The sequence below is a fragment of the Epinephelus moara genome, chromosome 14 (assembly GCF_006386435.1).
Source record: "Epinephelus moara isolate mb chromosome 14, YSFRI_EMoa_1.0, whole genome shotgun sequence".
NCBI classification, from domain to species: Eukaryota; Metazoa; Chordata; class Actinopteri; order Perciformes; family Serranidae; genus Epinephelus; species Epinephelus moara.
In genome coordinates this window covers 1,884,302-1,898,214 of record NC_065519.1, presented here as the reverse complement: position 1 = coordinate 1,898,214, position 13,913 = coordinate 1,884,302, and the positions used below count along the sequence as shown (strand labels likewise).

The 13,913-nt window shown below is 42.6% G+C and overlaps 1 protein-coding gene across 1 annotated transcript; it reads left to right on the top strand.

The window, feature by feature from the left end:
* Positions 1 to 1,338: 1,338 nt before the first annotated feature.
* cdc25b (cell division cycle 25B) lies at positions 1,339 to 11,040 on the top strand. Its single transcript, XM_050062142.1, has 15 exons — positions 1,339 to 1,881; positions 2,034 to 2,116; positions 3,074 to 3,125; positions 4,341 to 4,382; positions 4,548 to 4,581; positions 5,025 to 5,162; positions 5,606 to 5,725; positions 5,819 to 5,956; positions 6,132 to 6,209; positions 6,320 to 6,517; positions 7,100 to 7,204; positions 7,289 to 7,351; positions 7,463 to 7,561; positions 8,291 to 8,536; positions 9,914 to 11,040. The coding sequence occupies exons 1-15, from the start codon at positions 1,667 to 1,669 to the stop codon at positions 10,052 to 10,054; spliced, it is 1,752 nt and encodes a 583-aa protein (XP_049918099.1). The 5' UTR covers positions 1,339 to 1,666; the 3' UTR covers positions 10,055 to 11,040.
* Positions 11,041 to 13,913: the final 2,873 nt, after the last annotated feature.

Below are 13,913 nucleotides of genomic sequence, written 5' to 3'. Positions count from 1 at the left end.
GGCCCCTGGGGACAGACATGTAAAAGGCCCCACAACCTTTCCCACACAGGATTGGAAACTTACACACATTTTGTGGTGATATTGCCTCTTTTTTGTCGTAGTCATTTTGTGTCTGTTTTTGGTTGTTTTGCTCCTCCCTGTGTGTCTTTGTATGTATGAGGTGATTTTGTGGGAGGTTTTTAGGTAAATTTGTGTTGTTTTCTGGCTTTTTGTGGTTGTTTTGCCTCTTTTGTAGTCATTTTGTGTCTCTTCCTGGTTGGCACATGTTAATTTGTGTAACGTTTTGCAGGTAAAAGCCTGAGGGACACTTTTAGCCCCTGGGCCTGTGCCTGATAGGCCTGTTCAGTAATCCATCCATAGCGCAGGGTGTTTCTAGGATTTGATGACATTTGGGGAATAGCTCTTCTGCTGAGGGGCCTGGGGATCCTCCGATAGCACTTTTTTTGAAAAACAACCCGTATTTTGATACCTTTTTATGTATCCTGTCACCTCATTTACATTTAAAGTACAAAAAAAAATCCCAGTGTGAATACATTTGTTTTCATTGTGAATTACAAAATGGTTGGAGGGACACCTGGCACCAAATTTGACCCAAGGGCTGTAATTTGAGTATCACTGACATATATGTTGCAGTTTAAAACAAATCAATGGGAAGTTTTGCCAAACTTAATCCACATTTAGTAATTTTGTAAAAATGTCCCTGCAGCAGAGATAATCTTATTTCACAAATTTAATATAGTGGCAGCCTATTAAAAAGTCTCTCTGTCTATCCATCTATCTAACTTCCTATCTGTTTATCCTGTTTTAAGAATTATGCAATGTTATGTGATGATGTTTGATTTCAGCTTGCATGTGACCCTCAGTTTAGATGAATGACCACTGTGTTTATTTGCAAACTTATATTTTGTTTGTATTTGTGGATAAGCAGACTTGCAAGGCAGCCATTTTGTAATTTAAGAGAGATTCTTGCAAAGCTGTTTCTTGTTTTACTCCTTTTCTCCAAATATCCCATCAGCAGCCAAGTGAATCTTACTCCACATATATAGCATAAAAATGTCCTAAAGCAGGTGAAATTATCAGTAAAATATATAATATTTTTTGCCACATTAACTGATAAAAGCCAGAGCCCACAGCTGAGAGTGTGAGAACAAAAGATATCTGAGAAGAAAGATGAAATTTTAAAGGATTGTGTCACTTCCTGTTTCTGCTCCCCATCCGCTGAGAGGACAACAGTGGAGAGCCGTTCCGCGCTCTGATTGGTCAGCTGGATATCACAACGGCGCTGATTGGCCGAGAGATTGCCGCTCCTGAGCTTCTATTTTGAACATAAATACGAGCAGCTTCAGTCGCCTTTTCTCAGAAACCAGAGGCTGTCAGAGAGGAACCTGCCGCTCCGCTCCTCTCTGACACACACTACAGCTATGTGGCTTCATTAGGACCGAGTCAAAGTTAACTCCACACGGAACCACCGAGTCTCTTCTAGTCGGTGTGAAGGATCCTACGTTTGGAGATGCTTTAATAAATTACTGCTAGCTAACTGGTTAGCTTCCGGGTTAGCTCGAAGATTGGACCGTCTTGCTAATTCGTCGCTTTCAGACCAAAATTTAAGCTAAATCCTCCGCAAAGCAAAACTTCTGCAGGATTCATATACATTCGGACAGCTAAGATGGAGTCGGGTAATATGTTTGGCTGCACCAGCCCTGTGAGCAGCGGTCTGAAGAGCAGGCCCGACGGGATCCCCGGGCTTTCTTCGCTCACTCTGCCCGAGCTGAGCACAAAGAACACGCACTGCAGGAACCTGTTCTCCCCCGGACCCGCCGCCGTGCTGTCTCCTGTCACCAACTTGGCTCTGGACATGAACAATTTAGCTGGACTCGGAAGGTATTATTATTACATTTTACGTGTTATACATTCTCTTAACCTTTGCTTCTGGTTTTTGCACGCCATGGACACACATTAATTTATTCCCAGCATGCACAGTGTGGTTTACAGCCCACACCACTGATACCACTGCTCATCTTTTCCCCACACAGTCAATGTGATACACCGAAAAGGAGAAAGCACGCACCCCTGGAGAAGGTCCCCTCCTTTGCTTCTGACGTCTCGTCTGATGCCGGTGAGTCTTCCTGAAAGCCATTGTCTGTGCTAATTGATGCTGTTAGGACTGATGCCTGAGGCCCCATGAGCATCTATTGCATCTCATTTCATAGTCATGACTGTAAGATGTCTCCATGTGGTTGGTTTTAACCATTCTGTAAATTTCAAGCAAAACATTACAGTGTTCCCACCTTGTTAATTTTGAGGATTTGTTTCTTTTATTTGTCTTATTATGATAGTTAATTGAATATATTTAGACTCTGAAGTGTTGGTGAGACAAATTAAGCTATTGTAATGTGTTGACTTGAGCTTTCGGAAACTGTGAGGGGGGTATTTTCACTTTTGTAATTGGTCACAGTGGTGGAAAAGTCCATACAGCATAGTACAGAGATATTTTTGTGTGGCAATATCGTGTCATCACTCAGTGTCAACTATCAATTTTTTTAATTCTCTAAATTATTAGTATGACAAATACAAATTAAACTTAAGGTAGCTTACTAGAATAATATCATCAATTTTCAGTCCACTAGATACATTTTGCTGCTGCAAAAACTGTCTGAAGTGAGACGAAGAGACTGAAAACTTAATTTTATTAGATGAAACTGTTGAGGACAAAATTTAAAGTTGAAAAAGGTCATAAATTGCAATATTTTATCGCAATATCCAGCATTGCATTTCTGTAATATTGCATCATGATGATATTGCATCGTGGATCCTCTGGTGATTCCCAGTCCTAATAATAAGTAATCAGCCCTGCTCACAGCCCCAGAGTTGCAGTCACACGTCACTCCTTTTTTACAAATTAAACTGCTCAGCAGTATAAAGTGACATTCAAATTTACCCTTAAGTTTTTGTGAAACTGGTTGAGGATTGAAAATTGTCCATCCACAGTTTCGATGTGTCTGTATTGTGGTTGTTGGTGGCAGTTAACCACCTGGCGCTCGCATTGATCTGTGACACAAATCTCTTCTTTCAGGCCTCGGCATGGATCTCCCCAGCCCCATGGATGGTGTGGAAATGGAGGACACGTAAGTTACACTGTCCTCGTCATGTCTGTTCTAATCAATCAGCCTGTGAGCTGTGCCCCTCTGCTTCCCCCAACACCAACCCCCCACCACCTCCGCCCTGCGCTTGGGCTCAGCTGAGCCAAGCTCCATTTCTCATCTGTAGGATTATGGTTTCTACCGTTGGCTTTAAAATGACAGCGTCACTCGTTTTTTTACTAAGAAGATAAGCTGATATGGACATATGAGCTCAACTTTCTTGAAGTTATTAAGTGAAGAAGACACACAGAAGGATGAGTTTTACATTTGCCTGAAACCTAAATGCAGGTTATCTTTGTTATCTTGACCAGTTTGTCAGCATATCCCCAGTTTGCTAATCTTGGGTGGCCCTTTTCTTAACTCAGAGGAGGGCGAGTCTCTGCAGACATCTGTCGCTGTGTGATGTGCGAGTTCTTTTACAGCAGCATTTGGTCCTCAAGACCTCATTCACCTCCTTTACAGCTGCTCGGTTGCTAGGAGTCTTCCAGGTTGGGGGAGGACATGCCCCGCGCTTGGGTTTAATGATAGCCCACCCCCTCTGGGTTTTGGCACACTCTTCCTATGCACTGTTATTTCAATAGGAAAAGGGGGGCTTGAGTTTTCTGTGCGTCGTGGCCATTGAAATGAGGGCACCCTCCCTTCTCCTGGTCTGCATTGAATGGGACACGCTCTCTCCTCGACAAACAAAGGGCTCTTGCAGAAAAGGGGTTGGCAACGTTGGCTCCAGCAGGCATATGGTAGATTAGCTGATCTCTGCATCCCTTCTCCTGCCCTCCCTCCCCCCAGCACACTGAGCTCTCTACTCATTTAGCATACAGGTGGGCAAAACTCCAATGCAAAGACCACCTCTTGCCTCTGTGCATTCACTCAACTTCCTCTCGTCCAACCGTTCCTCCTGCTTTCTCAATAGAGCTCTAGCCTCTTTGTCTTTGTAGTTTATGAGCACAAGGTGTGCAACTGCCAGCGAAGGCGGTCAGCGTCTTTCCTCAGCAGGTTTGATTAGAAAGACGGGTTACTTTTTGATCTGGCTGAAACAATTTGTTGGTCAATGATTAGTTGATCAACGTGTACAAATGGAAAAACAAGCAATTTAAGGACATTTAAATTCTTTACACAACATTATTAAATGATTCTCCTACTTTTCTTTTTGTTCAATCTTTCCAACTCATTGTGAATGATCTGTTATGTTTTCTGTTTCAGGTTTGAAAAGGCCATTCAGCAGTCGAGCAGAGTCATCAACGAGTAAGTTGCTTTCTAGTCAATACCATAAAATCATTAGCTTGTGTTTGGCTGTTACAGTATTGCTCTCCAAGGAGTATTTCACTCCTCAACCTAGAACAGCACGTCTGCCTGTTGATTTGATTTGTATTGACCACAGTGCTTTCCTCTCCCTTCTGTCAATTGCAGGAGGATGCCAATTCGAAGAATCAACTCACTGCCGGTAAGAAGATTTGCCTTGTGTGTTGTTTACAGCTCTGCATGTCTTACATTAATGAGTCCAGATTCGCCAGATGATGTTAGAGTTTGGCCTGTTGTCATGTGGCTGTCCCCTCCACAACATCAGATAGCTTAGCTTCCATATCAGTCTCCAGCGTGCTTCTCTGAACTGTGGGCATGCTGACTGAAATCTACTCTTTGTGATATACTGTCTGTGGAGGAGTACCTCACGTGACCTCACTCCAAAAGATCTGAACTATCCCTTTAAGCCAATAAAACAAACCTCATACTTGTAGATGGGTTTGAGGAACAAGACATTGTCTTGAGGGCAGATTTTCATATTGAATGAATTAAAAACATCTTCCAGTGTGAACCTACCACAGAGCCGCTTGTTTACAGCCACTGAGCCTCTGCTGACGTGGATCCCTCCTCTTCTCCCCTCCTCAGCTCCAGCTCCAGAGTTTCAGTCCATGTCTGAAGGGACAGGAACCAGATCCCCACCGCTACGGAATATTCGGACAACAACCCTCCCAAATAAACGCCTCCTCCGCCTCAGGACACGACAACAAGGAGAATGTGCCGGAGGTCAGTGATGCAGTTTGTGTCTTGGCTAGAACACATCACTGAAGAGATCCTGCAGTGTTAAATGGACTGTCAGGGGCAGTAGCAACCACAGAACTTTAGACAAGCTAAACAAAGCTGTTGCCGTGGTGAAGCATTGCATCATTTGGCTTAAAAGTTTGATAAATCCTAGGGTTTTATCATAGCTCTCAGAGGTACGATTACTGAACGCTGGACATTATTATTCTGTAAGTTTATGGTTTGTACAGATAATAAATGCCTGCAGAAATAATTGTGTCGCACCAGAACAGATGAGTAGCCTCTGAGTTTACACAGTTGGAGAAATAGGAAAGGGTTTTTTTATTCATCATTATGTTGAAAAATTGAGACAATTAGGGGCTGTGAGAATGCTTTGTAAAAAGTTGAGCATCGATTCACCCTTTAAAAAATGTCCCTCTTTTTTTCAGGAGGGCTTTGAATTCAAGAAACCAACAAAGCCGGTGTCACGGTGTCGTTTGCGCTCTTTCAACAGCAGTCGGTCAAAGGACGCGTTTGCCTGCCGTCCCAGCTCCGCACCGGCCCTCATGGTACGCGAACATGTGAAGAATCAGCATCGGCCTGTGTGCACAAACCTGGTTCTAGAAAGACTCTAACCCTCCTCCATCTTCTCCTTCGTCCAGTTTTCTTCACCTCCTCCAGGTCAGCAGCTGGACTTCTATGACTCCAGCCCCATGTTCCTGAGACGCTCCTCCCCAACCTCCTCTCTAAACGATGACGAAGACGACGGCTTCCTGGACGTAATGGATGACAACATGGAGGTGAGGCCTTGTATTACATTTTGTAATAGTCAGATGGATTTCTTTACAGATTTTCTGCCAGTAAAAACATTTTGATGATATTCAAATTCCTCCTTTCTTTGGAGAATTAAGATGGTTACACTTGAGCCATATAACTTAACGCACACTGTCTCTAAATATTTCTTGTCACTGACAGAATGACTGTGGGATGCCGATGGGAATGGCTAGCCTGCTCACCGCCCCGCTGGTGGCTGACAGTGCAGGAGAAGACTCGGTAAGTTTGTCTACCACGGAACAAATTTTATTCATACTGTATTTATTAGTTGTGTTAAGCTCACAAAATGAAAACATAGTACTGAGTTTAATAATCTTTGTCCCCCTCAGCCTGTGATTCGCTGCCGGCCACGGAGCCTGTTCCGCTCCCCCTCCATGTCCAGTCCCAGTCCAGTTTCGTCCCGTCCCTCTGTGAAGCGTCCCGACTGCCCAGGGGATGAAAACACACCGGTGAGAGTGAAGAGGCGACGCAGCCTGGCAGGAACACAGGTCACCACCCTGGAGCAAAACCCTGAATCCCCAAGAATGGTGAGTCCTCGCTGCATGGTGTGAACGAGACCATCAGTATTTGTCAAAGTCGATATGGTAACTGTATAAAATGTGTCAACAAATGAAACCGGTGTTGACATGATGAAAACAGGGGCTTAATTTTGACCAAACACACGGTGAAAGAGGAGTTATCACCTTTTGTGTATAAAAAGAGCTGTGTCTGTAACTGGAGCCTGATATCCAGTATTGATCAGGTCCAAGTCTGTAGCTACTAGCTGCTAACAGTCTTGTCTAAGGTCAGGCTAAAATGTTTGACTTAAAGATGTTTTCCAACTTGTATCTAAGTCGGTAACATTTTGGAGCCTCTGTTCTAAACCTGCAAGGATTCGATTGTCTTTTAGGACGCAGGAAGTGATCAGTTGAGACTAAAGCACTGGCCTGAGTCTGCAGGGTTTAGTCTCCACTGACCATCTGCCGCCTCCTTATTAGAAGTGGAGAAATGGCCTCTGAGACGTCCGCTGAGGCCGACTGGCTATTGTCACCGGATTTACAGGCAATCTCAAATTACCTCATTTTCTCCTTGACTGCCTCCTTAAATCTCTCCCTCCTCTCCTCCTGCAGAGCTGCTCACTGCTCCAGAGGTCCAAGTCCTTCTGCCAGACAGACATCGAGAAGCTGCTGGACAGCGAGGACGGTTCCAACGAGCTAATTGGCGATTTCACCAAGGTAAGGGCGGCCGCTGTTTCCCACTCCATTAACTTACAGGTGTTAAATTACTTTTCTAATCCAATTTCTTTTCTTGTCTTTCAGCCTTTCGTTCTCCCCACAGTGGACGGCAAACATCAGGACCTCAAGTACATTAACCAAGACACGGTGAGTCGAGGCACTCTGTTGGTGTCTCTCACTGTTTATGTATAAAAATGGAGCACACTGTAGACTGAATTTTGAAATGACATATTAAATTGAGTTGTTTGTGGTCTGCAGATGGTGGCAGCTCTGTCCGGCAAGTTTAATCATCTGGTTGAGCGAGTCATTGTCGTGGATTGTCGATACCCTTACGAGTTTGAGGGAGGACACATCAAGGTGAGCGACAATCTCCAAATACGTTTGTGCTTGAATTAAAGACAATTACTTTTCCTTGAGAAATATGTAGAAGTGTTCATCACAACTAGCTGTAACGCCTTTAGTTTGAAACTACAAGTCACTGTGGGCAGTTAATACTAAATACAGTTTGATAGTTTTTTTTAAGTAATGGAGGATTTACTGCTGTTAATTCTGTATGTCTGACATTGTTTTTGTCGCCTGTTAAAGGGTAACTTCTCCCCATGTTTTTGTCGTTAATAATTCAATTTTATAAAGTGGTTTCTGTCAACTTTTATATGTGGTGTGTTTAATGATGGTGAAATGATTTGTTATTTAAATGCAGTCTGGTGGGTTTGGTGACGGTGATTTCAGGGCTGTTTCTGGTTAAACAAAAAGGATCTGACTCTTTAACACAAAGCTCTATCTCTGTAGGGATCCTTTCATAATGCTGTCACACACTTAGAATAACAATCTGAGCCTGTCAGTGACAAAAACAAACCGTTAGTGGATGGACATTGATGGCGCACAGTTGCCCATTAAGGTTACATTGCAGCCCGTTTCACTGCAGCGCTCTCACGCGATACTGGACTAGTTACAAAAAATTGTTGTTCCCATTAGTCACTAGACACTTTGCCTTAGACACATTAGACACGTTGCCCTTTAAAGTGTTTCTGTCTCTGTATCAGTTCCTGTACGTTATTAATTAAATAATTGTCTTTGTCGTCTCAGGGAGCTCTGAACCTGCACCAGGAGGACCAGGTGCAGGACTTCCTCCTCAAAACGCCCATCGTCCCGTTGTCCCAGGACAAACGTGTCGTCATCATTTTCCACTGCGAGTTCTCGTCAGAGCGCGGCCCTCGAATGTGCCGCTTCGTCAGGGAGCGAGACCGCGCCATGAACGATTATCCCCACCTCCACTACCCCGAGCTCTACATCCTCAAGGGCGGATACAAAGACTTCTTCCCTCATTTCCAGGTCAGTTTCTCTTTAGTTTATTTTGAAGCTAAAACTGTGTCTGCACATCGAGCTTCAACAGAAGCCATTAAACTGTGGTTGACGAATCCGTGTCACCACAACTCCTGCTCAGTAGCTGTTCAGGAGAATTAAATTTGTTGGAACTGCAATTTTAGGCAGTTAAAACCTGCCAAAGTTTGTTTTATGCACCGACATGTGATATGTCACAGCTAAAAACATTAAAAGCAAGACTGTGGCCTTGTGACACTAGTTGGGATATTTGATGTTGGATGTCCACTGTTTCATTGAGACAAATGGACTACTGTTGAAGGACACATTTTGGGGACTTAGTGAAGGCAGATGACGCTGTAAGATCACGCCACTTTAACAGATGGGTCTTTGTGCATTCAGGTCTTGTGTCCACATGACATTTTTCATCAGCAGAAAAGCACGTCATCGTAGCGCCTCATTAAAAAGCACTCAGAGTGCTTTATTTAATGACGTACTCTGCATTGGTGTTTCATGACAACAAAATCTTGACACTAACATCAGCTGTGTAGCCAGCCTAATGCTCCATTATCAGAGGGTTGGTGACTGGGCTGGGCGATGTGGCTTAAAAAGAATATTGTGATGCACGATGCAGTATTCTGAAATCTCTAAACTCGTGTAGACTATTAAAATACAACATTATTAAATGAACTTTAGTTACAGTAAAGTTTAATAAAGTAGACACTGACGTATAATGAAGTTAAAGCAAATACTGTTTTAATACAATTAAAAGTATTGTTCTAACTAAATAAATCAAAGTGGAACCACTGGTGCTTTTATTTTGAAACACCTGTTGCTGTGAATTTAAAGTTTCCTTTTAACAGTTGTGAGCAGTTAGTATAAAGTTAACCTAATAGAAAACTACTGTATAACACTATAAGCAGACACATTTATTCGCTCCTCACTGAGAAAAATTGAAAGAGGCTGGTGCTGAGTAAAAAACACGACATGGACAGGCCCTAAGTTAGCAACTAGCAGTGCTGACACTGCTGACATCACCAACAGAGCTAACAGTAGTAAGCAATGCTAAAGGTGGTTGGAGGGCGGGCACAGTGTTTCCTTATCAAAGCAGTTGGGTCAGGACGGCATCACAAGCAGTTAAAGCTGAATGAGCGGCGAGGCTAGGTGATATTAGCTCCTACGAGACCTGGGTAGCGTGCATTGCGATAAACTTTAGAAGCAAAATGAACCTTTAGACTGACGTGACTGGTCAACAATATTCTCTGCCGTTCACCATTGACATTCCCCCTGTGAACATTTAGTGAGTAACTGTCCCACATGGTGATGGTTGACTGAACCCCTCGGTGGCTCTTCAGCTCTTTGAACTGGTCTCATTTTCTTCCCGCGCAGTCACAATGTGAACCTCAGTCCTACCGGCCCATGCACCACGAGGACTTCAAGGAGGACCTGAGGAAGTTCCGCCTCAAGAGTCGCACCTGGGCCGGGGAGCGCAGCAAGAGAGACATGTACAGCCGCCTGAAGAAGCTGTGAGCGCCTCCTCGTCCTCCCAAACTGCCTCTAAGACACACTGCCTCCCCCTCAACGGGCTCAAGTACAAACTCCTCTCGGAGCCAGAGGCCCCGCCCCCACAGACGAGGATTCTCTTTTGGGATCGCACCAACAGAAGGGGATTTTCTAAAGTCCCAAATCTTTTCATTTAACTTTAGCAAAGTTAGTTATTTATGCAGATTGAAAGAGGGGCGAGACGTGATGATGAACGCTTGAGGTGCAGTGAACAGATTTCATCAAGAAGCAATGTGATAGATTTTATAACCACTCGGACCCACTGCCTGTTTGACCTTTTTATTATCATGCTGGCATTCGCAGCACAAATCACTGCCATGACGCAATAACCACACTGCCCAGTCTGCCGTTTGTCTTCAGTCTCCTCACTGGATGTTTTTATTTTGCTTCTGTCATGTCCCACCTTATTTAAGCACTTAATTTAAATACCTTGAAATGGTCTGGTGCTTTTTCTTTTTTTTCTTTTTTTTTTTTGGATACTGCTTTTATATAATTTTTAATGAATTTGTGTTTACGCCCATTTAAACTTTGATTCCTTCTAATAGTCTTTTCTCTTAATGTCCCATAATGCAAATTGGATATTTTAACAATAACATGTACAGTGTGATATTCATGCAGCTTTTTGTTTTTTTTTTTTTGTTTTTTTTTCTTTTTTGCAATATTTGGTACCTCTGTGTTTTCTCTCAGTCAGAAGATGCCAAAGCAAACAAACTACCTGTTAACTGTGCAGTGAGATTTTTCGGATGCTGCAGGTCAGCAAGTCAGAGAGGGTTTTTGGTCCAAGACAAACGTTTTGTTTTTTGCTTTGATTCCTTTAAGTTTCAGAGACAACATGTCTTCCCCTCTGCAGAGCTAATGATATCGGATTATCATGAACGGGGTGGTTTGAATATTTTGGTACAGGCTCGTGGGGGAGCTGCTGAAATAAAGAGCCGATGTGTGTTCATACATGATGTGCAGTATCTTTTCTTTCTTTTGATAACAATTTCAGTTTTGTCCTGGGATTATTCTCAGGTAGGGCTCAGTATCATTTGATTGTTTTCTCACTGTTCACAGGAGGATGGAAAGTTTGTTTTATTTCATTCTTTATGTTCCTGCAGGAATAGAAACATGTTTCATTTAACAACAGAAACAACAAATGATTACTGTCCAAACACAAGCAGCTTTGTCCACACTTTGCCTCAATAAGATGCCAATCCAAAGTTTACAGAGTGAAATTTTAAACCTGATTTTGTCTTATCAAAGAATAAGTAAACAAGACGAATCTGGTCAGGCGTTCAGTGCCAACTTCTAATGCTTTTTAGTTTTTGAATCTGCTGCTGACCCACTTCTACAGATAAGGGGCAGTAAATGGGTTTATAAAATCAGCACGTTCATGCCGTTGTTTTTTTTTTTTAACATGAGTTGAGTAAACTAGGAGTAGACTCCTTTCTGTTGGCTTTTTCCATGTTACCCATCAGGTAATCGAGCCGGTGCAAGACAAGTGCTCTGATTGGAGCTTCTAAAAAGGCGATGTCTATCATCAATTTCAAACATTCAGCAAGTTCAGTGTTGGAGAAAAACTGTAGAAGCAGCTACAAAGCTGTCAGCTCAAGTCCAAAGTTTATTTCGGATATCCACAGTAGGAGAGACTGGTCACCTCAAACACAGGCGGGGAGATTCCAGCAATGGTCTTTGTTTTACCACTCACTGATGTTAACTATTTTTCTTCAAAGAGGAGAAGCAAAGAACGTTCCCATATTAAACCGTTTCAATTTCACACTTCCTACATTAATTCTTAAATGCAAGGCTTTGCTGTATGTGTATGTGTACATTTACGTTACAACACTCTGTCAGCGAGGGCAGCAGATAATTCAGAAGACACTACAATCTCAACGTTCTGCACACCTGAGTAAAGAGTTTATCATGTAGGGAACAGTGACGCAGGCCTTTTAATGAGTTAAAATGATCAGTTGAACCAATGTACAGAAGTCACAATGGGCCCCAGTGCACGCTGTTATGACAGGTTTTATCAACAGTGTGTTTTATTGCTGCTATATGTTATATCCACCTACAGATGTGGCCACTTTGTCAGTCTTTGGAGATGTTGTACCTAAACTAGCTGCTGTAAATCTTATCAATAGTTACATGGTTAAACAGACTTGATATGGGACAATGTCAACATGCATATCATCCAATAATCATCAGTACACATCTGTATATGACAAAAACTACAGAAGAAAACAAGAATGCAGTTCCTGAAAATGCCTTAAATTCTATTTTACAAATATTAGGCCCTAAATGTCAATAAAACACCTTCAATTTGAATTTGTGAGGTCTTAATTGCCATAAACCATTTTTTCCATCTTTTTATTCCTTTTTGTCAACATGAGTCGAGCTCTTGTGCATAAACAATTTCTGGTGTTACAAACCTTAAAACCTACCGCTGAAACGAATGCTGTCTTTTTACTGTATACTTGCACCTACTTGTTGGCTAAGTGTAGATTAACCCAACTCACTCTAATAACCATATTCCTACATAAAGCCGACCTCTGCATGGGGCCACATATATTTTACAGTTTAGATGTATACTTACCTGCAATGCTTGAATAAGAACATTTTGAGTCATCCAAAAATTTGTCTTAAATTTGGTTAAAATGATCTTGTAAAAGTCTTAAAAAGCTTTAAATTAAAGTGTCTTATGCCTGAAGACACCCTGGATACTATTTTACAGAAACATAAAACCATGATGGAGATGGTTTACCTTCTTGATGGCATCGAGAAAACAGCACCATTTTTGATTTAATGTGAGTTGTTCTTTGAACTCAGGGCCGAATTCACAAAAGGATTGCGTGGCTTTTGCGGCCGCTAAACCGGTAAAAATGGAGCAAACAGATAGCGTCTAATTCACAAAGCACGTGCAGAGGGTAAAATGGTCCACTAACTGCGCTGCCAGTTGTGTCTCGGTGCTCCGGTGTTATTTGCACGTATTTAAATGAGGTAATATGCATATATTTGGCGCAAAAATTGCCCCTTTCTATGCAAATGAGCCTCATTGATAAACAACGTCTAATTCACTAACACCAGCGCTAATAGCCACACGCAGTTTGAGTGAAGTAAATAACGTCTTTAGAAAGCTGGTGCAAACTGGGCGCTCCTCTGTGGAAGCCTCTCGCCCAGACTTTCCAGTGATCGTGGCAGCAGTGATCGTCTGTTAAATCAGTCTGTAAATAATATTTTGACATTATTATTATAATCATTATTACTTTAATGGCATCCGAAGATATTGATGCGTTGAACAGGTGACAGTCTGCGGTCGTTCTCAAAACGCACTTCTGTCACGCACTTCAAAAGCAACTTTCAATAATTTATTTTACGAAACAGGGGAAACAAACGTGAACAAAAACGGTTCCATAATTCATATTAAATTCAAAAGATAACGAAAAAACAGCTCCAAGTGAGAGGGAATAGTGATAAAGTGGTCAAACTGGGTCAAATCCACAGCCTCAACAGCTCCAAGTGAGAGGGAATAGTGATAAAGTGGTCAAACTGGGTCAAATCCACAGCCTCAACCCAGGGGCAAACTGCACTCAGCTGCCAAACTTTGTGGGCGTGTTTGCGCTGGTATATCATTAGTGCAATATCCTTTGTGAATAGGACGTTAAGACGGAGCAAACTGCGGGTGCAAATGAAGTGCAATTCAAGGTTCTATCAGCGGCCGCAGTTCATTCTTTATGAATTCAGCGATCAGTGTATTTCCAGGTGGTAATCAGGCCCCTCCACCCCACGGGCCCCAGTGCACCACACAGCCTGCTCTGTCTGTATTTACACCCCTGAGTTGAGCAGT